This window comes from Protopterus annectens, chromosome 3.part0 (genome assembly GCF_019279795.1).
Source record: "Protopterus annectens isolate FY-2018-M chromosome 3.part0, PAN1.0, whole genome shotgun sequence".
Lineage (NCBI taxonomy): Eukaryota > Metazoa > Chordata > Ceratodontiformes > Protopteridae > Protopterus > Protopterus annectens.
In genome coordinates, this window is record NC_056731.1 from 927,719,417 (window position 1) to 927,743,957 (window position 24,541).

Genomic DNA, 24,541 nt, shown 5'->3' on the forward strand with positions numbered 1-24,541 from the left:
CAAGGAAACCATTCAACAGAGTAAGGTGGGATTTTATGAGTAGCGAATGGAAGTATTTGAATTTCCTGATACAATAATAAGGTTAATTAGGAGGATATGTAAAGGACGAGAGGTAAGAATTAAAGTGGGAGGGTTCCTCTCTGATAAGTTGTGTTTGAACAGTGGAAGCAGTTGTGGGTGTCCTCTTTCCCATTTGTTAATTGCTTTATGTTTAGAGCCATTGGCAAAGGCAATAAGGAACACAGAAATTCAAAGATATAATTGGTATAGATTCATAGGTGTGTACTAGGCTAATGGCCCTGGAGCCTTTACAAGCCTAGCCCATAGGATTACCCTGGCATCGTGCCACCCGACCTTAGTTCCCAGTGCCTATGTTGAGTAGAGTCACTGGAGTGATCCCTGGGGTGAATTTTCTATTTCCCATCCACTCATCAAGATTTCTCTTAAAGAGGGCCAGTGAGACGCTCCACTTGACATGTATGGGAAGTCTATTTCATAGCATGGGCAGCCTCTGGATTATGAACCTGTCCCTCCAGCTTGTTCTGTTGATTGTGGTAATGAGGTTGCAGTGTCTGGAGCATGTAGTACGGAAGGATTAAGATTTCTTTAGATGTAGCATTTCTAACAGAGCTGGGTTAGACATGGCTTTGTGAGTCAAGCAGAGATCGCCTCTAAGTAGGCGATATGAGAAAGGGAATAGTTGAAGTTTTTTGAGTCTGTCCATATAGGACAAGTGTTTTAGGTCTAGGATCCTCTTCGTGAGGTACTTTTGCAGCCTCTCCAGTTGTTGCAGGTGTCTAGTCAGGTACATGCCAAATGAGGCATTGTACTCGATGATTGGCCTAATGAGGGAAGAGTAGAGGGTAACATTGACCTCTTTCTTCTTGGATGCAAAACCTTTAGTAATGAGATGTGCCACATAGAAGGACTTTCTGACCACAGTAGCAATGTGGTGGTCAATAGAGAGGTTGCTGTCAACCTGTGTTCCCAGATCTGTTATAATGCCTTCTTTGTTCAGTGGACTACCATTGATGTGGTAATTCATGGGAACCGGGTTTTTCCCAAAGGGGATGACGACACATATTTTGGCATTGAGCTTAAGGCCATGGTTCTAACACCAGTCGTTGGTCTCAGTGAGGCCTTTTTGTAGGATGTCATCATCACTTGGGGAGTTAATTATGGCACCCAACTTGCAATCGTCTGCGAACTTTGACAGCCAGAGTCCCTTTGTGTTGGCCTGGACTTCAGAGAACTAGATACCAAACAGGAGAGGACCCAGGAACGAACCCTGTGGACTCCACTCATGACTGGTCAGCAGTCTGACTTGGAGTCAGCTACTTTTACACTGTGGGTTCTATCTGTGAGCCAGTTTGCAACCCACCTAGTGATATAGGGTTGATGCCTAGCTTAGTGAGTTTTTCTATGATTCCTGAGTGGGAGAATGGTATCAAAGGCCTTGGCCAGATCAAGGTAGGCTGTATGAACCACCTTGCCTTCATCTACAGCTCTGGTGACTGACTCAAAGAAGTCGACCAGGTTGAGCAGGCATGATCTACCCTTCACAAAATCAAACTGTATAGGATCCAGAGTTTGGAGATTCCTATATCCTTGTTTATTAGGTCCATAATGATGTGTTCCATAGCTTTGCATATCAGACTTGTCAGGCTAATGGGGCAATAGTTCCCAGGGTCAGTAGTTGCTCCTCCTTTGTGGAGAGAGATGACTGTAGCAGTGTGCTGTTCGGCAGGGACAAAGCCTGAGGTGAGGTTGTGGTTGAAGAGGGCACATAGGTGAGGTGCCAGTTCACTCTGTAGTTCATGTAGAACACAGCCAGGGATATTGTCAGGTCCCATAGAAGCTGTATTCTTGGCCTTGGCCAGTGCTGTTTTAACCTGTGCAGCAGTAATACTGTGTGCCTGGCAATCTACTGGTATTGTGATTGGTCCTTTGGTGGGGGAGAGAGGGGGTAAAGTTGGCACTGAATCTGTTGGCCAGTATATTGGCAATATCTGTTGGCTCGGTATAGGAGGTGCCATTGTGCAGTAGTGCCAAGCAAATCTGGGTATTGCCGTGGAGATTATTTACATAACTATAGAAGGCCTTGTGGTTGTATTTACTATCTGCTGCAATTCTGTTTTCATAACTAGCTTTAGAGGATTTGATGAGGGATCTCAACTTTTTATTGAGGCTGTTATGTGGGTTTTTCCAGTCTTGGGACTTCACCTTATTCTGCATCAGTTTCCTCCTTCTGTTCTAGAGTTTGTTTATGGCAGGAGACCACCAGATTGGCTTCCTTTTTTTGGAGGAGAGCATCTTGGTTCTTTTGGGTATGGTGAGATCCATGCATTTGTGTACGTGTTCGTACAGTGCATTAGTGTATGATTCGGCAGTCATGCAGCTGTTCTCCAATTCCATGGGTGCTGTGAAGTTAGCCACCTCTATTTTTAGGAGCCCAAAGTTAGCTTTGGAGAAAATGTTCATGGTGGTTACCTTTGCGTGGGGGGTGGGAGGGATGTGGATTTCCAAGGTGATTAGTTTGTGGTCGGATCTAACCAAGGAGGTGCTGACTATTGTTATAGAGCAACGGTCACCCATGTTAGTAATGACCAGGTCAAGGATGTTGCTACCTGTAGTGGGGGTATGAACGAGCTGGTCTAGGGCATTGGAATTAATGAATTCCAGGAAACATTGGGCAAGTGAATTGGTACATGAGTAGTTGTCCCAGTTAATGAAAGGGTAGTTGAAATCGCCCAGTATGAGAGTGTTAGGTTGGACCCTGATATTCTCCATGGTGCTTAGGAACATGGAGTGTGAGTCTTGTGACACGGTTGGGGACATATAGCAGGCTACAACCTGAATCACTGTCTTACTCAATGTTAGTTGTCTTACCCAGTGATGCTAATCAACAAATGGCTTTATTTGCAGATTACATTTTTTTTACACTTGATAAATCTGAAGATGGAGATCTTGGTCTTGTGGAACATACTGAGACAGTTTTGAGTTTTTTCTGGATGTAAACTTAACTAAAGTCTGTTTTCAATGTGAGAGTATTTTGTTTAGAAAATGTCTGTCAATGTTTTTTCTGTAAAATGTGAAATAAAAGTTTTAAATAAAATCCAGATCTCACACATGATGAGTTATGGGTTGTTGAAAATAGTACTTGACAAACATGAAAGGAAAATTAAAGAAATGGAAACTTCTCTAAATAATGTAGAATACAGGCTAACTGAAGAAGAAAAACATCATTTCTTTTTTTGAAAAAAAAAAACCCTACTTGACGAAGGGGATGTAAATGTTTGATAGCTTAGAAGTTGCCATTAAGGGATCCCAATTATAATCACGTATTACAGCTTGTAAACTAGATCTCAAACTTCTGTTATTTTTAAAGGTAGTTTAAAACTATCTTTAAAAAGTAAACAGACATTTGACAGAAGTCTACATGCTCTGTAATAAGCAATCACAACTGTGATCTTTCAGACAGCATGCAAAATGCCCATCAAACTTTGTTTTTAATTTTAAAGGTAGTTTTACTATCTTTAGAAACAGAAACTTCACAGCTAGTTCGCAAGCTGACTGATAGGTGCACATGATTTTGAAAACTGTCAAACTCTTTTTAAAGGGAGAGTGGTATGTCAAATGGTTTTGTCACCAAGTGTGAAAAATTCCCTTGCTACAACTCTAGACAAATTTGAGGACCTCAAAAACAAAAATGAGAAAAATAATTTAAGAATTTTTGGTCTACCTGAAAATGCCAAAGTGGACAATATAATATATTTTTTTAATAGCTGGATCCTAAAAAAATAAAATGACAACAATGGTTATCGTTTGGTATTAAAAGAGACAAAAGATAATTTAAAAAGTCTATTTTCTTTTTGGCAAGAAATATCTGTTATAGTCATATTTTCCCAATTATTAGTTAGATTAAATTCTCACAACTGTATGGACAAGTGGTCCTGTTAAGGTAGTTAATAATACCATAAGACAGGAAATGACTATGCTACAAATACCTCAACAAAGAAAGGTTTTGGTCATTAACTGAAAAGGTATCAATACACATATTTCATACCCAGCAAAACTGAACATCTTCTGCAAAACTTGTAAAATGACTTTTGATTCATTAAAATAACACAAGACTTTTATTAAAACAAGATCTTCCCCAAGGATAAGAACATGGATTAGTCATACAATTCATTAAATAAGTGCACAGATAATGGAAATTGAAACACTATTTCAGTATCCAAAATGTGCAGGGAAAGTTAGTCTGGGACCAGAAAAGAAAAATTTAAAGTATAATATTTTACGTTAAAGGTTTAGTATATAATAATATACTTTCATTTTTCTGTGGAAGCTATAGTTACCATGTGATAGAAAATCATGCTTTTAGTGTTAATTAACATGAAATGAAGTTATACAGAGGAAACATGCATCTTTTTATCTATGATTGCTTTCAAATCTTGTTTTTTCATATCTTGTATTTGTCATATGCATACTATTCTAGACAGCGTATTCATTATTTTTTTGGGAAACACTTATAAAGGGGTTCAAAGTCATTCTACATGTTGTTTAATTATACATATCTTCAATAGGTTTGATATATGTTAGTGTTTCTTTAAATGTGGACTTTTCCTCAAATATATTTATATTTTGGTCAAATTATTACTATTTTACTTCAGTATGTGAATTTGTACTTATGAGTTTATTTTGCATTTCAAAATTCTATTAGATTTTCAGACATTTCTACTTTAGATGCCCCCCCCCCCACCTTTTACAGTTTGGCATGTTTTTTTTTTTTTTGGCTTCAGCAGAACCTTGAGCTCTATTGCTGCCATGGTGATGGTACAATTTCTGATCACTTCTGATTGATGTGAAGTAGATGAATAGCTAGATAATCCTCATTAAATGGCAGCATCAGTTCTTCTGCCCTAGCCATAGGTATCATTAGATTCTAATTTCCAAGCAGGCTTCCATACAAGGGTCTGTATTAGAACACCAAACTTTCAAAATTTCGAGTGTTCCAATATCGACCCATTTTCAGCAAATGCCGAAAATATCGAAGAAACAGAAAACCAAATTTTTTCCTAGAGAAAGAATTCGGTTGTCTGTTTCTGTTGCTTCGGTATTTTCTGCGCTGTGGTGGAAAGTTACGGGTCGGGTTCAGGTAAGTGTGCAATTGTGTAGACATGAGGGTTAGGGCAGGTTAGGTGAGTTAGGGTTAGGGCGCGGGTCAGGTAAGTGTGCGATTGTGTGGACATGAGGGTTAGGGCAGGGTAGGTGAGTTAGGGTTAGGGCACGGGTGAGGTGACTGTGCGATAGTGACGGACCTTAGGGTTAGGGTTTGGGTTAAGGCAAGTGGATAGCTAGTGGTGTATGTAAAATTTAGTGTAGGGTTAGATGTAAGAGTTTAGGTGCATGTGTGTGGATTGCTGTTTGTTTGGTGTGCTTGTGTTGTGTGTATGTGTTTTGGAACAGCAAATTTTTTTCCCTAGGAAAAAATTTGCTGTTCTGTATGTTCGATGTTTTAAATTTTCGATTACTAAGGTTTGATATTAAAACACTAGAAATTTTGAAAGTTCAGTGTTCTAATATAGACCCTCCATACAACAGTCATCTGAAGCTGCATACAGAAAAAAATAGCTGTGCAGAAGATGTGCAGATGTGAGTCAGTTATGATAGTCAGTAGATTAAGGTACAGCAACTTAACAACGGTTAAAATTATCAACAGACTGCTAGTGATATATGATACTTTTCAGAGAGCCTTTTTAGATTTTGCTGCATGGCATTCTGTAAGTGGATTTGCCTACTGAGAAACTCTGGTTAATTGCTGCCCAAGATCAAGTGACTGTAACCTTAATAATGTTATATAGCTGCCAGAGGCAGTAGTGTTTGTCTTTCAGTTGTTCATTATTTTTCAATCCAGTTGGGAAATCAAGAGGAGATTATTCCTTTTGAGCCTTATATGTGTTGGATGGGTTGGTGATAAGAAAGGGTTCATCTTGTTTGAATTCTCCGATATGCATCCTGTTCTTCTTGATTGCGATCTTGTTGCTCTTTTTTCTACATTTGATTATTAAAGTGATTTAGTCGTAAACGTGGGTGCATTACAGCACTTAGTGAGTCAGGTGCCACAATGCATTTGTATTGTTGTAAATTAGTATTTATTTGCACTTTTTTTTAAATAAAAAACTTTGTCAACTTTTTATCAAACCATGGCCCAAATAAGTATAGTGTGGAGCATCCTGATGTCACCATAGCAAAGAGAGAGAGAATTCTCTGTCCTTAGTTGAATCTCTGTGTATGTGTGTCAGTGCCCTCATTAAAGTCTATGGACACACTTAATGCTTTCACCGTCACGATGTCACTGAAGTTAAAGTTTACTTTAAGTTCAATGGCATGATAGTATGGAACATGCAAATATAAAAAGGATTTTATAAGCAAAAGTAGCTGCCAACACTTTCACCTATAATGCGAAAATGGTTAATACTTTGTGTACTACCTGATGTAGTGCAAAGATAAAAAAATTATATGACTAAAGCATTTTAAATACATTTCCTAGACTGTCCATTGTTTGTTTCAATTTTTTTCTCATTCCAGAATTCCTCAAATACTTTATTCTAGTCCTGTATTTGAGTATTTGACCACTAAAGTTATACAGGAACTAAATAGACTTTGTAATCGAGAAATACTGTAGGGACCGGTCTTTTTTAACAGTTGAAAGTCAGTGAAAGATTTGGTAATTTAAGCATTTCTGGTCAGTTAGAGAAGTTAGCATAGCACAAAAGTTAAAAAAAATGTGAATGTAACTACATGCAGCAATCTTTCCTTTACTTTGTGCGTCTTTTTGCAATCAAGTTGGATCCCTAATTTAGCTGTGAGCACTTCTAACTTGCTCATATTTACTCACTGTGAGATTCTTTAGATGAGTGCAAAGTTTTATATTCTGAAAGTCAAACAAGTCATATAAGATTTTTAACCTTAAGGATCCTTCATGATATCAGTCTGATAGCTTTCATGATTATTTATATCTCAAGTCAGATAATATGTAGAACACTAGTCTGTGATGTTGCATATGAGAGATGAGTACAGATTCTGGGCACGATTCCTAAACATTGTATGATGAGGAATGGCAATGAGATGTAGTAGAACAGTGTACCAAAGCCCTACACAATTTATAAATGTGGTACGCAATAGGATAAGACCCTGTACACATTCTTCCCCTAATGAGCTATAGTACTCAGTGCAGGAAGTATTCATGAAAATGCCCCCTCCCCCAGATTGTACACCATTTACAAACACTGCACTCACTGTGTATGGGTTGGACCAGTGGGGCAACTTTTGGAACTTGATTTGATTAACTATAGAAGGTGTAGTGCTTATAACTGAATATGTCCCCTGTCCTGCTGATGTGCTGCTCAGCTACTAGAGCTGGGCAACACATTAGTGCTGAATTAATAAAAAATCCTTTGCACAGTAAACCTTACTGGAATGGGATTCCTTCTGATGCATGCAAGCCTACAACCACAACTACACCTTTCCCCACCCTTCTATAGTGATGCTGGCAAACTCCCACAGCACCAGATCCTATCATTATAATAATACAGTAAAGACGTTGCCTCTGCTGTCATGCTTAATGAATGATAAATCTTTATGAACCGTATTTAGGCATGATGGTGGAGCATAGCAGGGAGCATCTATTTACTAACCTAGGAAAATTGTACCTTACATGGATAGCTGTTCCCTTCTGTACTGTATTATGCTTCAGTGCAATACAGTGACTGAGAATGTATTTAACACCACAGCACATAGTACACCACCTTGTTGTATGTGCTGCTGTGTGCCATGCATAAACAAGACATTCCTTTATGTGTTCCATCAGTACCGTCTGTGAACGATAGTATTGATAGGCAGCATTAACAAACAGTGTGCCGAATGCATTTATGCAGCTGTGTACTATATGAAACTTGGAATACTTAGGTTTGTGTTCATTGAAAACATCATGGTATAGAACTGAAGGGATAATATTCTCATATGTTGCTGTTTTTCAGAGGAGGTGTTGTACTGAACTGTTTCTCACTTATTTAAGTTGGTAGAGGGCTAAACAGATGTGGAGTACCTACAGTAGTTATAACTAAAAGATGGTAAATTTCACAGGTGTAAGAGATAAATTTTCCTTAATATGAATATAACCTTGGGTATTAAGTCCAAAAGAATGGCTCTACAGAGACCAGCTGGGTCAATAAATACAAATAAATTATTTCTAAATAAGAATACATGTTAACAGTGCCATCATCGTGTTCATAATAAAGCTAGAAAAGAGACTTATGGATTTTGATTACCAAAGGAAATATGATGCAGTTCCTCTATATCTTATTATAGACCTAGCAATTGTTTGTTTTGTGATCTCTTAAAATTATCTTCATAATGATATATGTATATATATATATATATATATATATATATATATATATATATGCATTTCTTTGTGTAATCTTCTATTACCAATTCATTTATTTGTATTTCTACAGTTGATATTAGAGTCTATAGATGTGTAAGTAATATATAACCACAGAAAACTTTACAATAGACTTTTTATGGCTTAATTCTTTTTTATTATAATAAATTATTCAAATGTTTATGTACAGCAATACAATCTAGATTTGATTAATAGTAGATATAGTTTCTAGTAAATTGATATTCTTCACTTCCTTTTTGTTATTAAAACATATTTGCAAACATCAATATTTTTTCTTAGATTTGCTTTATTAAGGTATTATAGGTTAGATATTGTAAAATATTTAGATTGTATCATTCATGAAGATACTACATTTATGTTTAACCAACTTTACATGTCTGTATACTTATGATAAATCTTTATAACACTTTATACATTTTATTGAAATTTTAATTATTCGATTTTTTTTACGGTAACGCATTTTAATATAGATGATTATGAATAGGTATCTCATCATATCCAGGAGGAGATAAGTTTGAGACATGGATAGCAAGAAATTCCCCTTGAAAGCAAAGCTTGAGAGGTTAAGCTTGAAATCCATGATGAGAATACAAAACATCCCAGGTTAAGATCTGACAGACCATATAATAATTCTTTGTAGTGTATGGAAATTTACCAGCTGCCATATAGCACAAATGTTAGAGGAAAAACTGTAGTGGTGCTAAGTAGTTTACTGTTTGGAAAGCTATAATATATTTAGAGGTGCCAAACAAAGAGTACCCACCAAACACGAATGTATACATTTCATTTTGGATATTAATTACTTCTTTCAGACTTAAAAAAAATCTGAATGATATGTTTAACAGCTTCCACCAGCCTTCTAAGGTGGCTGCTAACCACTGTTAATGCTCTAGTGATAAAATAGAGCAAACATTGCAAAAAGGTAATTAAAAGCTTGATAAGCCCTTTTCTGATTTCATTACTAATCTGTTAAAGACTTGGACATATATTTTAAACTCAAGAGCTCTAAATTAATAAAAAATAAAAAAGTGAAAAAAGGATCTAAATGAATTTAGTGATGTTATTTGTACTCATGTTATGCATCTGGTTCACAGACCAGAAAGAACAGAAAATACATTTTACACACCATTTATTCCAAAAAACTGATTATCTTAAACTTAATAGAGGTCTGAAATCATTTCATAATGTATTATTCAGCATCAAGGCAATAAGAAATTGGGTAATCTTGACATATTTAAGTATATTTAACAAAATTAAAATACTTTAAAGACTGGTTGATTCAAGGATTGAATATATTCCTTTTATTCAATCACAGTTTTAATAATAAAGATATTTTTTAGACTACTGAGAAGTTACCTTTATGAGAAAATGTGAGCTCTGTAGAAATAAAATGAAAAATTAGGACTTGCAATTAACATTAAAAACAACTTGAATTTAGTCAAAAATAAAATGCAAAAGGCAATTCATACTGATTTTGAAAATTCATTAAAAACAAAATATCAACAAATCTTAGAACACAAAACTACTCTTAAACTGAAAAAAATAAATAAATAAAATGTAGTTTCTATACCATTAACCCAAAGGGACTGCAGAACCTCTTGGGAGAAGGACATTAAATTTTATAAAAGGAATACTAAGCACTAAAATAATAGGTTGAAATAGGAACAGAATAAATATATTTTTGTAGTTTTAAAGGTGATTTTGAAAAATAAAATGTTTTAGAATACAAAAATACAAAAAATAAATTCACAGGGACTAAATCATTTTACTAAAAACTTTTCCAAACATTTATCAGAAGACAGTATTAAAAATCAAATAAATATATTACTTTAAATTACCAAATGAAAACATTAAAGACTAAGAAGCTCTAGGAAAAAAGATATTCAAAAAATGTATAAATTATTATCTAAAATACTTGAAATTCACAAACTACTTACTGAAATTAAGAAAAAAGAAACTCTTCCATCTTGGAAATATTCATTGACTTCACCTATTCAAAAAAAAAAAAAAAAAAAAGGATAAGGATCCCCTTGATTGTAACCCATACAGGCTATTTAACAATTGAACATTGAGAAGAAATTCTTTCCATGGGATTCAGAAAGGGATACATGCATGTGTGTGTGTGTGTGTGTGTGTGTGTGTGTGTGTGTGTGTGTGTGTGTGTGTGTGTGTGTGTCTGCAGAGATATCAATGAACTGGAATTACTATTCTGTGTTTGTGCGTCTGCGTCTGCCCAGGTGGTCATACCAGGGGAGTTAGGTAGTTGATTGAGAGTGTGGATGTGTGTGTGTGTGTGTGTGTGTGTGTGTGTGTGTGTGTGTGTAATATAGACAAAAAATTGAAAAGGTTTGTTTTTTATAGATAGTTTATATTAAAGGTGTATTGAAATTCACCTTGTAACTGTAATTATTTTATTTTATTTTATTTTACATTTGTTTACTGAAGATGTCCAACTGGGCCAGTGGCCTTTTTCCAGTGGAGGCCCAGGGGAAAAAGTTCCATTACAAAAACACATTGCAAACAATACAAGACATTAATAACAATCAAGAATACATGACTTTGATAAGTATTAGTAGTAAATAGTTTATACATAAGCAATAAAAATTGAGATAGTAATATAAAGTGGGAAAAAAAGAAATCTAACAAACTAGCATGAAGCAGCTTGTACAACCATAAAGAAATGACTGATCAGTAAATCAATATCATGGTTTTGATGGTAAATATTTATGAGATACATGTATGCTGATTGTTGCTATGCTAGTTTTACTTGTTCTAAATAGTGATAGCTAAGGCAATATTGAGGTGAAGTACAAGAAGGAGGGAATATGATGAAACTGTAAGAAGCTTGAGATAGGTAGATAAAACTGGAAGCAGTAGTGAGCTTGAGATAGGTAGAGACAAATTGGAACATGGAAGAACAGAATGATCAGCCTGGATTAATACAGGAGGAAAGCCAGTTTTTGGTTAGGTGTTCCTTAAGCAGTAATTTAAATTTGGATGTGTTGCTAGAATTTAGTATTGTCTGAGACGTGGAATTCCAGGACTTAGATACTTGGTGAGAGACTAGAGAGTTATTACAATAATTATTAGATTTAGTTACTTTGAGTAGTAGTTTGTTGGAGAATCTTAGTAGCCTGCCATTTGAGTAGAGCTGCACTAAGTTCTTGAGTGCTGGACAGTTGTCTGGATTGTGGAAGATGGGATTTAATGTCTGAATAATTGATTTCAACAGCCAACCAGGTGAAGGTAAATAAAAAAAAAATAATTGTAATATCTAGATATTCAAAAAATAACTGTATTTCATTTACAGAATCTTTACATAAAGTAAAACTGTCATCTAGATATCTTAGATATAAATTAACCATCCCCTTGAACAAAAAATTAAACATGTTTGAACTCCCAGTGGCATAAAAATAGGCTCACATCACCAGACTGTTGCTAGAAAGCAAATAAGTGAAGAACCCTTCCTAAGGGGCCATGTACATATCAATCAGTAAGGTGTGCATAGCAATAGAAGAGAGAAACAAATCTGAACTATTAATGTTAGTAATATGTTAACTACAGACATATATTTGTTAAAAAATGCAGGAAGACGCAGTATCCTGATAAACCAAACTATGTAAAGGAAATGGAATGCAATTGCAGTGGATATAATAGAGTAATTGTAAAATCAATAAAAACTAAGAGGGGAAGAGGGGAAGACAGAGCATCTGCATCATAGAGATTGTAATACTTTATAACTATAAATCAGTGGAGTAGGAAACTAAATTAGATAAGTAAAAGAGATTAAAAGTATATTATAAATTAGGTGTTTATTAGACAGATAATGGAATTTGTTTTTATCCCAAAGACAATGAGATATCTTTGCAGCACAGCTAGCTGAAATAAATTAAGGTTCATTATAAATATTCAGCAGTAAACATGGATAAAGAGGGTAAAAAGGAATAAGAACTGAACTGTGAGTCAAAGAAGATGCTGTAAACTGTGTACATACTATAAATAGCATATGTTAACTAGCTGAAATTAATACTTGTATTACTGCTGAAACTATGTTGTAATTAGAGCTAAATTTACAGATGGTATAAAATAAGGGCTAAAATAGTGTTAAAGGTATTGCTTAGCAGTATTAAAAATTGGTCCAGGAAGTAGAAAGAAAGATAATGCAGAAAACAGACTTAAAAAATATGTGCTCATACCATAGCACACATGTAATAGAGGTAGCTTCTACAGTACGGGTTGTCTGAATAGGGTAGGCACTCCCTTCTTGGGTGAATTTACTATAAAAAAGTCTGAGATGCATATCATCAATGTCGCTTTTCACTTTAGACAATTCAGGTGCCACAGTTTTAGGGACAAAAAGAACTGAACAATAATGAAGGTTTCAGTGAAAGGAAAAAAATAGAGAAGATTGGCACTCACCTGCTGAATAGAAAGACAAAAATGGAAATTAAAAAAATAAAAGACATGATGATAGACATGGGCAGCTGCAGGATATTTAGTTGAGGGAAGAAACAGGTTGCAGTCTTAGGATACTTAAAAAACATGACACCACCATGCATTAGGAAACACATTTAGTTAAAGAGCAACATAGTAAGATTAACAAGATGGATTCCAAAGAACAATTTTCCAATCAGGAATGTTAAACATTATTATTTGAAGCTGTACATAGGTACGAGTGTTTGTTGTAAGTTAATAGGTTCTGGGTGTTTTTTTGAGTGTTTTCATTAAAACAGTCTTGTAAAATATGGCATATGTTAAAATGGAGATTGCAAGAAACAACTGTATTATAAAAGGATCAACCTGTCAAACATTATTGTGTACATGTAGCACAAAAACTGGAAAAAGACATTTATAGGGTAAAATATATAATAAGTGGGTATAATAACTTCTTATCATAATAGCTACACTATCCATATTATTTTGGAATATGAATGGCCTCGCACATATAAATAAAATGTCAGAGTACTGACTTATATTAAAAATGCAAAATTAAAACAATAATGCTACAGCAGACATTCTTGATAAAAAGTGAACATATGAATTTGATAAAGAAAGGATTTCAGTGTTAATATTCAGCAAGAAATTAGGGACAATGGAAAAGGGGAACACTTATATTAATTGCTAGAGGAGCTCCAACATTGACAGAAGAGGAAAAAAAGATAATGGTAGATTACTCTGGCATGTATTTATATTCCACATAAATTTGCTATCATGGAGCTTAAGAAATTTTTGGGAGAAATAATCAGCTTTAAGTAGGGAATATTACTTATAGGCAGAGACCAGAGCTTGATATGAAACAATGTATCTGAGGATTTAGAAGGGAAAATATAAAAAGGAGGGTAGATTTCTGATTTCAATACTTAGACATGTGCTATGCACATTTAAATAATATGGAAATTTATAAGAAATGTGATGTTTCAGCCTACTTTGAAGCCATTAAAGAGTATCAGCTTTTATTAAAAAAAAGGCTTATGGTTGGGCTATTTTACATCCAAAGATGGGGAGAAGAAATTTAGTGTGGATAACTGCTCTATAGCAGTTTTTTTATTATCTTCCTGAAACACGTAAAGGCCTTGTTAATATTAATGGTTAACCTGTAGTCTCTGCACAAAAATATTTTTTGAAAAATATCAATATTTTATTACATGAACAGTTGAAGGAGTATGTTATGAATACAGCTTCTTATATCAGAGACAGTCATGACTTTTTGAGTAAAATTAGGGGGAAAGTCTGCAATACTGATACGTTTTGGTTATGTTTGGATGTTCAAAGTCTTTATACTAATATAAAACATAACATAGGCATTCAAGGTCTGTTTTATTTTTTAGGGAACTCACACGTCTCACTTTTTGATTTATTTAGTGATTTTTTATTTGAAGAATATTTCTTTTATGTTTAATGATGACATCTTTCAGCAACTACAGGGTACAGCTATGGGGGCAGCTTTTGCCCCCATGTATGCAAATTTAGTTATGGCCAAGCTTGAGGATGACTTTGTTTATAGACATGATTTTTTTAGGTCACAAGTTATTTTATATTTTAGGTTCATTGATGACTTTATTTTTTTACAGGCTCTTAAGTTTGTAAATGATTTACAGTCTAATATTATGGGCTTACGGTTGATGGAATGCAGCTTGGCTCTCAAGTAAATTTTTTGGATATAAGCTTAGATGGGTTTACAACTAGTCTTCATAGAAAATTTAATTATAGAAATATATTTTTGCATGGGAGTAGTTGTCATCCTAAACATTTGGTTAGGGCATTGCCCTATAATGAATTTCTTAGAACTCATAGATTATGTAGCTTGGATAGCCTATTTAATAGAGAAATACTGGAAGCAGAATACATGTTTATTAAGAGAGGTTATGATGCTGAGGTGGTTAGTGAAGTTAAGCATAAAATAATGAATTTGAGATATGAACAAAACTTTCATGGGGATATTTTCAATACTGCAAAGAATGGGAAAGTTTGTGTAAGAAATGCTATTGGTAGTACCAGTCATAAAGAAGTTTTCTTTGTGACTGCTTTTAATGTCATAACTGAAGAAATTGTGAAACAGGTGCATCGTTTGTGGCCTGTGCTTCTGACTGATAAAACTTTAAACTTTATATTACCTAAATTTGTTAGTATATCATATATAAGAGCTAGGAACTTATCAGATATATTGGTACATAATCATTTTTCTCCACCAGATGTCAGTATTAATCAGGGTTTGGATTTATATAATGGCACTACTCCATGTGATGGTTGCTCCATTTGCCAATATGTAGTGAGTTCCATCCCCTATATTAATGGCTTAAAATTTAAAGCTAGAGATAGGTATAATTGTAACACTGAGGGGGTTGTGTATGTGTTGAGGTGTGGTTGCGATATGTTCTATATAGGGGAGACGTATAGAAGTTTTAGGGTCCGCCTACAAGAACATATTAGGGATATAAGGGATAAAAAATTAGATAGGCCCCCTTGGTAGTCATTTTATGTTATTACGTGACTCTATCCCTGAATTTTTGAGGGGATGTGTTTTAGAACAACTACAAGTTGGCATAGGGGAATGTATAGTTTAAAAAACAAACTTCTAAAGAAAGAAACCCTTCTTATTTTAAAATATGGTACAGTGGAGCCTTTTGGGCTCAATAAGGAATGCAACTGGAAGTATGTGATTTGATTTGATTGATTAATTGTTTAATTGTCCAGCTTTTTCTAATTATTTGTATTGTATTTAAGTAAACTGTGTTTTGTGAATTCTTTACTCTTTGAAGGCTGTGTAAGCCGAGGCGCTAAGTATTTTATAAACTGTGTTTTGTTATTCAGTGGCTTTTGTCACCATTTTAGATTTCTGAAGATATTTATGAAACTATCTGGTATGGAAGATGTGAATTCAATGGTAGGAACTCAGAGAGAATTTACATATTACTACCCAAGGTACAATAACTAGGCTAGACTAGGCAGAAATTATATTTCACAGGAACATGTGCATTTAATAGAAATCTTCGACACATCTGAAAACTATTTCAGGTCATGCACCAAAAACAATTAATATAAAAATGAGACACTGGCACTCCCCCATCTACCAATTAAAAAGAAAGGATTTTAAGGAATGAGTAGTGGAAATTATTTCACTTATTAGAGAAGATAAAAATTTCTTCAGAAGTTATAGCTAGTGAGTTGGATAAAATGAAAGTGGAGTTTGAAAATAGATAAAATGAAAGTGGAGTTTGAAAATAGATTAGAAAAAAAAGACCAAGATATATGGTTGAGAAGTAACAAGAATTATTTTGAGGGGCTGACAAAGGCTAAAGTATTGCAGAATAGGGGGAATCGCACAGAAGAAGAGGGGCAACTGCAGAGTGCTAAAAAGAAAATAAGTGAGTTTCTGGATAATATGCATTAGTTTAGACAGATTGGTGTAAACACATGTTTTTTTATTATATAATAACTCCAGAGCACAAAAACTTTTACAACAGTGACTTAGGCAACAGAAAGTAGAAAGGTTTGTTGTCAAACTTAGGGAGCCTATAACAGGAAAAATAACCAGAGAGCCTGCAGAAATTTTAAAGATATTCCAGAAATTTTATGAACATGTGTATAAAGCAGAGAATTATGGAAAGCAAGTAAAAAATGGAAATATTTATGGAAAACTTAAGTATGCCAAGGTTAGAGGTAGATGAGGCTCAACAATTAACAGTTAAGATAGGAGAAGCCAAGATAAAAATAGTGACTTATTAATCTGCAGGAAAGTCTATAGGAATAGATGGTAACAACAGAAGAGAGAAACAAATCTGAACTATTAATGTTAATAATATGTTAACTACAGACATGTATTTGTTAAAAAATGCAGGAAGACACAGTATCCTGATAAACCAAACTATGTAATGGAAATGGAATGAAATTGCAGTGGATATAGTAAAGTAATTGTGAAATCAATAAAAACTAAGAGGGGAAGAGGTGAAGACAGAGCAACTGAATCAAAGAGATTGTAATACTTTATAACTATAAATCAGTAGAGTAGGAAACTAAATTAGATAAGTAAAAGAGATTAAAAGTATATTATAAATTATGTGTTTATTAGACAGATAAGGGAATTTGTTTTTTATCCCAACGACAGTGAGATATCTTAGCAGCACAGCTAGCTGAAATAAATTAAGGTTCATTATAAACATTCAGCAGTAAACAGTAAACACGGATAAAGAGGGGAAAAAGGAATACGAACTGAACTGTGAGTCAAAGAAGATGCTGTAAACTGTGTACATACTGAAAATAGCATATGTCAACTAGCTGAAAGTAATACTTGTATTACTGCTGAAACTATGTTGTAATTAGAGCTTAATTTACAGATGGTATAAAAATAAGGGTTAAAATTGTGTTAAAAGTATTGCGTAGAGTTATTTAAAATTGGTCCATAAGGTAGAAAAAAGATAATGCAGAAAATGGACTTAAAAATATTTGCTCATACCATAGCACACATGTAATAGAGGCAGCTTCTACAGTAAGGGTAATCTGAACAGGGTAGGCGCTCCCTTCTTGGGAGAATTTACTATAAAATAGTCTGAGATGCATATCATCAATGCCACTTTTCACTTTAAACAATTTAGGTGCCACAGTTTTAGGGACAAAAAGGACTGAACAATAATAAAGGTTTCAGTGAAAGGAAAAAAAATAGAAAAGATTGACACTCACCTGCTGAATAGAAAGACAAAAATGGAAATTAAAAAATAAAAGACATGATGATAGATATGGGCAGCTGCAGGATATTTAGTTGGGGTAGAAACAGGTTGCAGTCTTAGGATATTTAAAGAACATGACACCACCCATAAAGCCATGCATCAGGAAAAACATTTAGTTAAAAACAAGCATTCGGGAGTTTGGTACACTAATTTAGATGGTGTCAGTGCTTTCTTTCGAAAACGCCATTTATGAGGTCTCCGCCCCTTGCAATGCTGTCAATCCCCTTTGGGAGAAAATTCTGTTATTTAGTACAACTCGGAAATCTTTACAGTAATAATGGAGAATGCTGAAATGAGCGTAATTCGTATTTTTAGACTTGAGTTAAGATCAGTCCAGTGTTCTCCCATTATAGCCAAGGTGATGACAATCCTAGCTGCCACCTACCTTCTAAACTGCTGCCAGATTAAACTAAAAATAATATGTTAACGCGTTATATATAGCAACTACTTTTGAATGCTTTAAACTATGAATACTATGTAATATGCGGGTGCAAATATTCGCATTTTACACTATTTTACAATTGTACTATGAAGTTTTAACGTTTCACGGAGATCAAACTAAATCTTTACACCAGTAACAGTTTCAGTAAGTTTGTTCAAAGACCATTGTGTTTGTTGTTGGGCAGGGTAAGGTTATTCTTGGGAGGAAGTGCCTAGTGTACGTCCTAGGGGTTACTTTCCACAATCATCAATGTACCTTCAACTTGATAAACCACCAAACTCTGAAATACAACTCCCAGAATGCTCCACTGTCTTGCATTCTTGCAGCAACCACGGGAGGTTTTGCTTCCTGAACATAACGACTTTCACTTTTCTTCCCTCGGGCAGTTGTAAACAGAGTTAATACTGCAGTTTAACTCTGATTACGTGGAATTTGTGGACGTCCCCTTTGTAGCATTTCTCCTTCCTTCTTCTCGTCATTTAGAATCTCGGATTCTTGGTTCTCTTCATGTCCTCTCTTCTTTGGAATTGTTTTTTTCTGTTACACGAAGGCTTGGACTCTTTAATTCCCTTTGGATTTGCTGACTTTTGCCAATCTTGGTGGTTCTTGCTGCCCTTCATTATGCTTTTGGTGGTAATAGCTTTCATTGTAGCATTTGTATTGCTGCTTTACATGGTGTCTCCTCTTATCAGCCCCAAACCTCTCAAGCTTGCAGGTGCACATGTCATGGTGAGTAAACAACTAAGCAAGGCATGGTAATAGTAAGTGGAGAAATTACTTAAGTGTATGTTAATAATTCGTAGTAGTACTCTTGGTTAGCGCGCTGACCTTGATCTGAGTGAGAGAATTAGTTATGCCAATATGCATATGTTTAATTTATGGCAGCGTCTGAAAGTGGAGCCTCTGACAGCATATTTCTCAACAGTCTCGATATTGGCTGAGAAATGTGGTCTGTCCCTCCTTAAGCTGTCGATTTTGGGGAGAAAAGATGGTGGGTTAGATTTTAATTTCAGTTATTAGTGTTATAGACCTGTTTTATTTTAGACATTCACATTTTCTAATTCTGTCAGCTGTCCATGTTAATAATGACATTTTAAAACGTGTCTTTGATTGTGGAGGTAAGAGTTTAAGAGCTAATCTGACAGGGGGTCAGGTCAGGACTGTCAGACAGGCAGAGATCTCTTAGTGGAGTATGAAACATAAACCAGGTCAATGCCTTTCTTTAGAAAACGTTTTAGACTTTGTTTTAATTTCCGAAGTATAACCTGAGACTGACCCCAACCTTAGCCCCTTCCCCCGTTATTGGACAATCATTCTCATCCCAATGTTTTGCATTTCTAAAACGAAATCCGCTTTTATTCTGTGATATTTTTCACAGAATATGTGTGTGCACTTATATGTTTTGTTTAAAATATATTTGGTTGCGGTGTGAACATTCAACTGGAATGAAAGCAGTTAAATTGCAATAGTATACAATTCCGTAAAGTTTATCAATATGATAGTCGAGTTTTATTTATTATATCACGGGGACCTGAGTTACTTGCAGGATTTGGCTGTATTTGGGATGGAATTTAAAAAAAGGGGTCATCGTGGCATCATTGGAGAATGACCTAGCTCAAAAGTTTTGGACAATTCAGGTTTTGTGAAGGCCATTGGTATAATATTGCATCATGGTATTATTTTATTGTATTTTATTTTATGTTATTTGTTTACTGGGATAGTCCACTGAGCTGTTAACAGCCCATTTTCAGTGGAGCCCCGGGGAAAAAGTTCCATAAAAACACGAACATATGACAGTTTAACAATATGAAAAGTTCCACAAAATATATGCACATAGGCCATAATTAACAATTAGTTAAATAAAGGTAAGACAGAACTGGTACAATTAAATACAAACTTAAATTACAGAATAATGAAGAGAAAAAATGAAAAAGGCTAACGTTACATAAAAACTTTTATCATAAGTGTAGTTAGATTATCTCCAGACAATTTGTAGATATTGGTATTTGAAATGTGAATATATTTATGAAGTAAAGGCAGCCAGGTTTTAAAATGTGACGGCTTGGTAGAAGTATAGTTCCAGACAGAAGAGAAGTATTCTTGTAAAGAAGTTTTAAGTGAAGCACGAGTCTGATTGGTTCTAATTATTAATAGTAGAGCATTTTGGGCTGTGGCTACAGAATGAGTAAAGAAGCTGGCTGGCAGGTAGGTTAGGCTTATGAATTTGCAAAAGGCGTAGATTTTCAGATCTGAGTGACCTTTTGGGGAGATAGTAGGTAAATAATGAGTTAATTGCAGGTTGGAGAGAAAGTGTGGACGTTCAAGCCAGTTCAGGGAGTGTAGAGCTGTGCAATGGTGGGTAGGATGGCTGGCATTTGTAGGGAACTTGGCGATTTTGTTATAACATGTTTCAAGCTTTGTTTTCAGGGAGGATTGTAGTTTAGTAAATAAAGAGACGCCATAGACGAGAGAGGGAAGCAGGTAAGTGGTAGCAAGGACTTGTTTAGTGGAAGGGCTAAGGAAGTGTTTGTGCCTGTAAAGAATGCCTAGCTTTTGGTCTGTTTTGTTAACATCATGCTGTATGTGCAGATCAAATTTTAGATGTTCATCTATTATGTTCATCTATTGTTACTCCCAGTAGTTTAGTGTAAGTAACAACTTCGATTATTGTGTTGCTCTGAGAAAGTATGATGAACTGGGCTTTGTTCACGGGAGTTTTTTCTTGGGGGTAAATAGAATTAGTTTGGTTTTGTTTGGCTTAAGAGACAGATGATTATTGTGTAGCCAGGTCTCTATGGATGTAAAAGCCAGTTGAGTGATTTGTTGAAGATCAGACGTGGAATCAGTAGAACATATAATGGTAGAGTCATCTGCGTATTGTATGAGAGATCCCTGACCGAATGAAGTCTGGAGACTGATAATAAAGATGCTGACTAGGACTCGTATAGCTCCTTGGGGAACTCTGGTAGAAGTGTGAAGATTTGGAGATGAGGAATTTTGCTATTTAACTGTCTGTTGTCTATTTGATAGGTAACTTGAAAACCAGTTAAAGGGGGGACCAATGTTTGAGAGTTGGTTTAGAAGTATGGAGTGAGAGACTGTATCAAAAGCTTTTGATAAGCCAAGAAATAGGGAAGAGATAATTTTGCCTAAGTCTCAGCCTTTGCTGACTGTGTCCATGAAGTATATCAAGGCAGTCATAGTACTATGTCTTTGTGCGAATTCTTGCTGGGTAGGAGATAGGATTTGGTTATTAAGGAGAAAGTTTAGAAGTTGCATATGTATACATTTTTCAAGGAGCTTGGAGATAAGAGGGAGGATGGCTATAGGATGGTAGTTGGAGATATCGGTCGAGTTGCCACCTTTTTGAAGGGGCAGAATGAATCCCTTTTTCCAAATTTTTGGGACATAGGATTCTTGGATGATTCTGTTGATGAGTATACTTATAGGGGTAGGCAATGACTTCGGACGTTAGTTTTACATGTTCTGTGGGTAGATTATCAGCAGCATTAGTGCTGGGTTTGAGTTTGAGAAATAGTCTTTTTATTGTAATAGTTGGAATGGGATTAATGAACGGACAAAGCAATTCCTATGTAAATAGTAGGAAAAAAGTGTCGCAGCAACCTCCAAAGTAGATAAAAAGTTGATTTATTACAATAATCCAAACCAGTAGTCAAGCGCACTTTCGTCTTGTAACCCAAGTTCTTATATAGTTTTTATGTCATTAATAAGATGGTTCTGAATTAATTTAAAAGCATTTTTAACTTTTGCCCTTATAAGGATTTCCTTACATGTTGGCACTTAATTGATCAACTTTAATTGTTCATCAGGGACTATTTAAGTATGGTATTGATGTATTTTAATTTGTTCTGAAGAAGTCTTGGGTTACAAACAAGATAGGTTAGTGGAAGTGGGTCCTGGAGTAGAGTGGATGTCTCCACATAAGGGTATGATGGAAAATTTGGAAGAGTAAAATAATGGTAGTTGGTTTCTTTTTGAAGTACCAGGGTAAATATGAAGGCAGAAAATGAAGTTTTTTAATGGAATGTAGAAGGTAGCATTTTTAATGGAAGAGTTTTCAATTTGGGAAGAGTAGTGGATTTGTTTGATAGAGGCTAGGGGATATGTCTGCGTAGCTGTCAGATGGGTTCAATAGGAAGATTGTAGCTAATGGGGTTTAGAGGGAAAGGAGATAGAGTTGAGTGTTATAAGATTTAATAGTAAAAAGAAAAACAGGGTGACATAAGAAAGAAGCAATACATTTGTACTAGAAGGAGACGTGTAGGATGGAGCGGGCTCTTCACAGCTGTCTGCAAAAGCATCAGTTAGCCACTTAAGTAAGTATTATGCTATTGCCTATGATATTCTAACTTGTATATTGGGAGAAGAGTGAAAGGAAAGGGGAATTGTAAGGGGGAATTCCAAAGACACATGAAGCAAATGTTGATGCAGTGAGCCAAAAGAAAACATATAGAAAGGAGAAAGGACAGGAGAACCGATACTAACTGTTTGGCCGTAACTGTTGTTTGATATGTGTATAGGTTGAAAAAGTAACAGAAAAGTAATGCTGGGGCAGAGCCTAGTTGGCCAACTGAGAGCAGTGAATTTTGAGAGCTCCATAAACTAGTATAATAATATAGGAAAATGTTATTAATTTCAAGTTTAAAACATCAGAAATCTATAGATAAACTACTAAACTACATAAATATCAGTTTTGGTGGAGATATACATTTTGCTGTCAAGTAACTTGGAGATATATTGAGTCACTGAATATGAATAACTCGAGGAATTCTCATCCAGATGCTGCTTTGAAAAAAAGAACTGCAATTGATGACATCTCCCTTACAGGAACTATCTTTGAAGATGGATGGCTTTAAAAATGACTTAGAAAACCTCAAATTAAATTCTCAAAAACAGACTGATACTCTTAAGACTATTACAGCAACACTGTAAAAAATAACAAATATAGAAACTTCTCTAAATGACATTGAAGGGAGACTCAGAGGAAGAAAAATCCATGACTGCTTAAAATAGATGACTTAGAAAACAGGGAAAGGAGAAAAGGAGAAGCAACGTAAGGATCTTTGGTCTGCCTGGAAACATTGAAGGAGAATACATTATTTCATTCTTAACCTGGATTCCTGAATTTTTAGACTTGAAAGAGGGACTTTCATTTGGAATTGAAAGGGCACATAGAGCACCGAGGAAACCTGCTTCTAACTCCACAAATACTCCACCTAGATCCATAGTTATAAAATTTCTTTCATTTCTAGACAAGGAAGTAATATTAAAATCTGTTTGGAGAAAATCACCCTTAAAATACAATCAAAGCCTGATAAGGTTTGACAATGATTATTCTTCCAGAGTACTAGAACAAATGAAAAAGTCTGGCCAATAATAAAACTGTTAAGCACAGCTGGCCTTTCTAGCCAAGATAAAAATACTTTTTGCCAATGTGATGAGAACCTTTAATGACTTAGAAAAAGCTACTATATTCATCAAAAACAACAACATAGTGTCTATCCCAGAAGAAATGGAATGGATGGCCCCTACTCTTAAAAGAATAAAATAAACAAATCCTTGGACTTATGCAGAAGGAAGAAACAAAAAACTGATTCCAATATAGCTGTCCCAAAAAAATAACTCTTTACAACTACATCTCTCAAAGTATCAATGGGACATCACTCGTCATCTGTTTTTATTAAAAAAAAAAAAAGGATGGTTTCTTAAACAACTGAGAAATGGCAATGATTTATTCAGAATTTTCAGAGTCCAATGATTCTTCACAAACAAAGGTAGGTCAAGATGGGTTACTATTTGCATTATATATAAGACAAACAAAGCAACATATAATACAATCATAGAAGCTTCTATTCCCCTACTTGAACTCGGTGAATGCTTATCTTGTTAATTGTTCATTGATTTTACTTGTAATAATTTAAGTAATTAATTAATTCAACAAGGTACCATTCATCAGAGTTCAGACTCAAATGTAACAAATTAACATCATATATAATAGTAACAGAGTGTTTTGAAAAAAAATGCTGTCATGGGGACTAATGCTTTCTTCAGTTATATGATTTAGAAATGTCATGTATATCCTGGTTGAATAATAGTAGCAAGCTCTTAGTACAAATGTCATCATTATTCTGTCTAAATATAGTTGATATCAATTATGGCAGGTGTCATAGCTTCGAGTGCTGTTTGATCAATCCTGATATGGTGTGCGTGGATGCAGCCATGTCTGGCAACTAGTACAAATGTCATTATTATTCGGTCTAAACATAGTTAATATCAGTTATGGAAGGTATCATAGCTTTGAGTGCTGTTTGATTAAGCCTGACATGGTTTGTGTGTTGACGCAGCTGTGTCTGGCAGCTATTGTATGCTGCTGTTTTTGTCTCC

The 24,541-nt window shown here is 35.0% G+C and overlaps 1 protein-coding gene across 1 annotated transcript in view; it reads left to right on the forward strand.

Annotated features, from left to right (window-relative positions):
• Positions 1–18,464: 18,464 nt before the first annotated feature.
• The window catches only part of KDSR (3-ketodihydrosphingosine reductase), a 1,199,410-nt gene continuing 1,193,333 nt past the window's right edge, over positions 18,465–24,541 (forward strand). Inside the window, exon 1 of the mRNA XM_044065256.1 lies at positions 18,465–18,865. Within this exon, the coding sequence (XP_043921191.1) occupies positions 18,644–18,865 (222 nt within the window). The 5' untranslated portion in view covers positions 18,465–18,643. The remainder of the gene's footprint in view (positions 18,866–24,541) is intronic.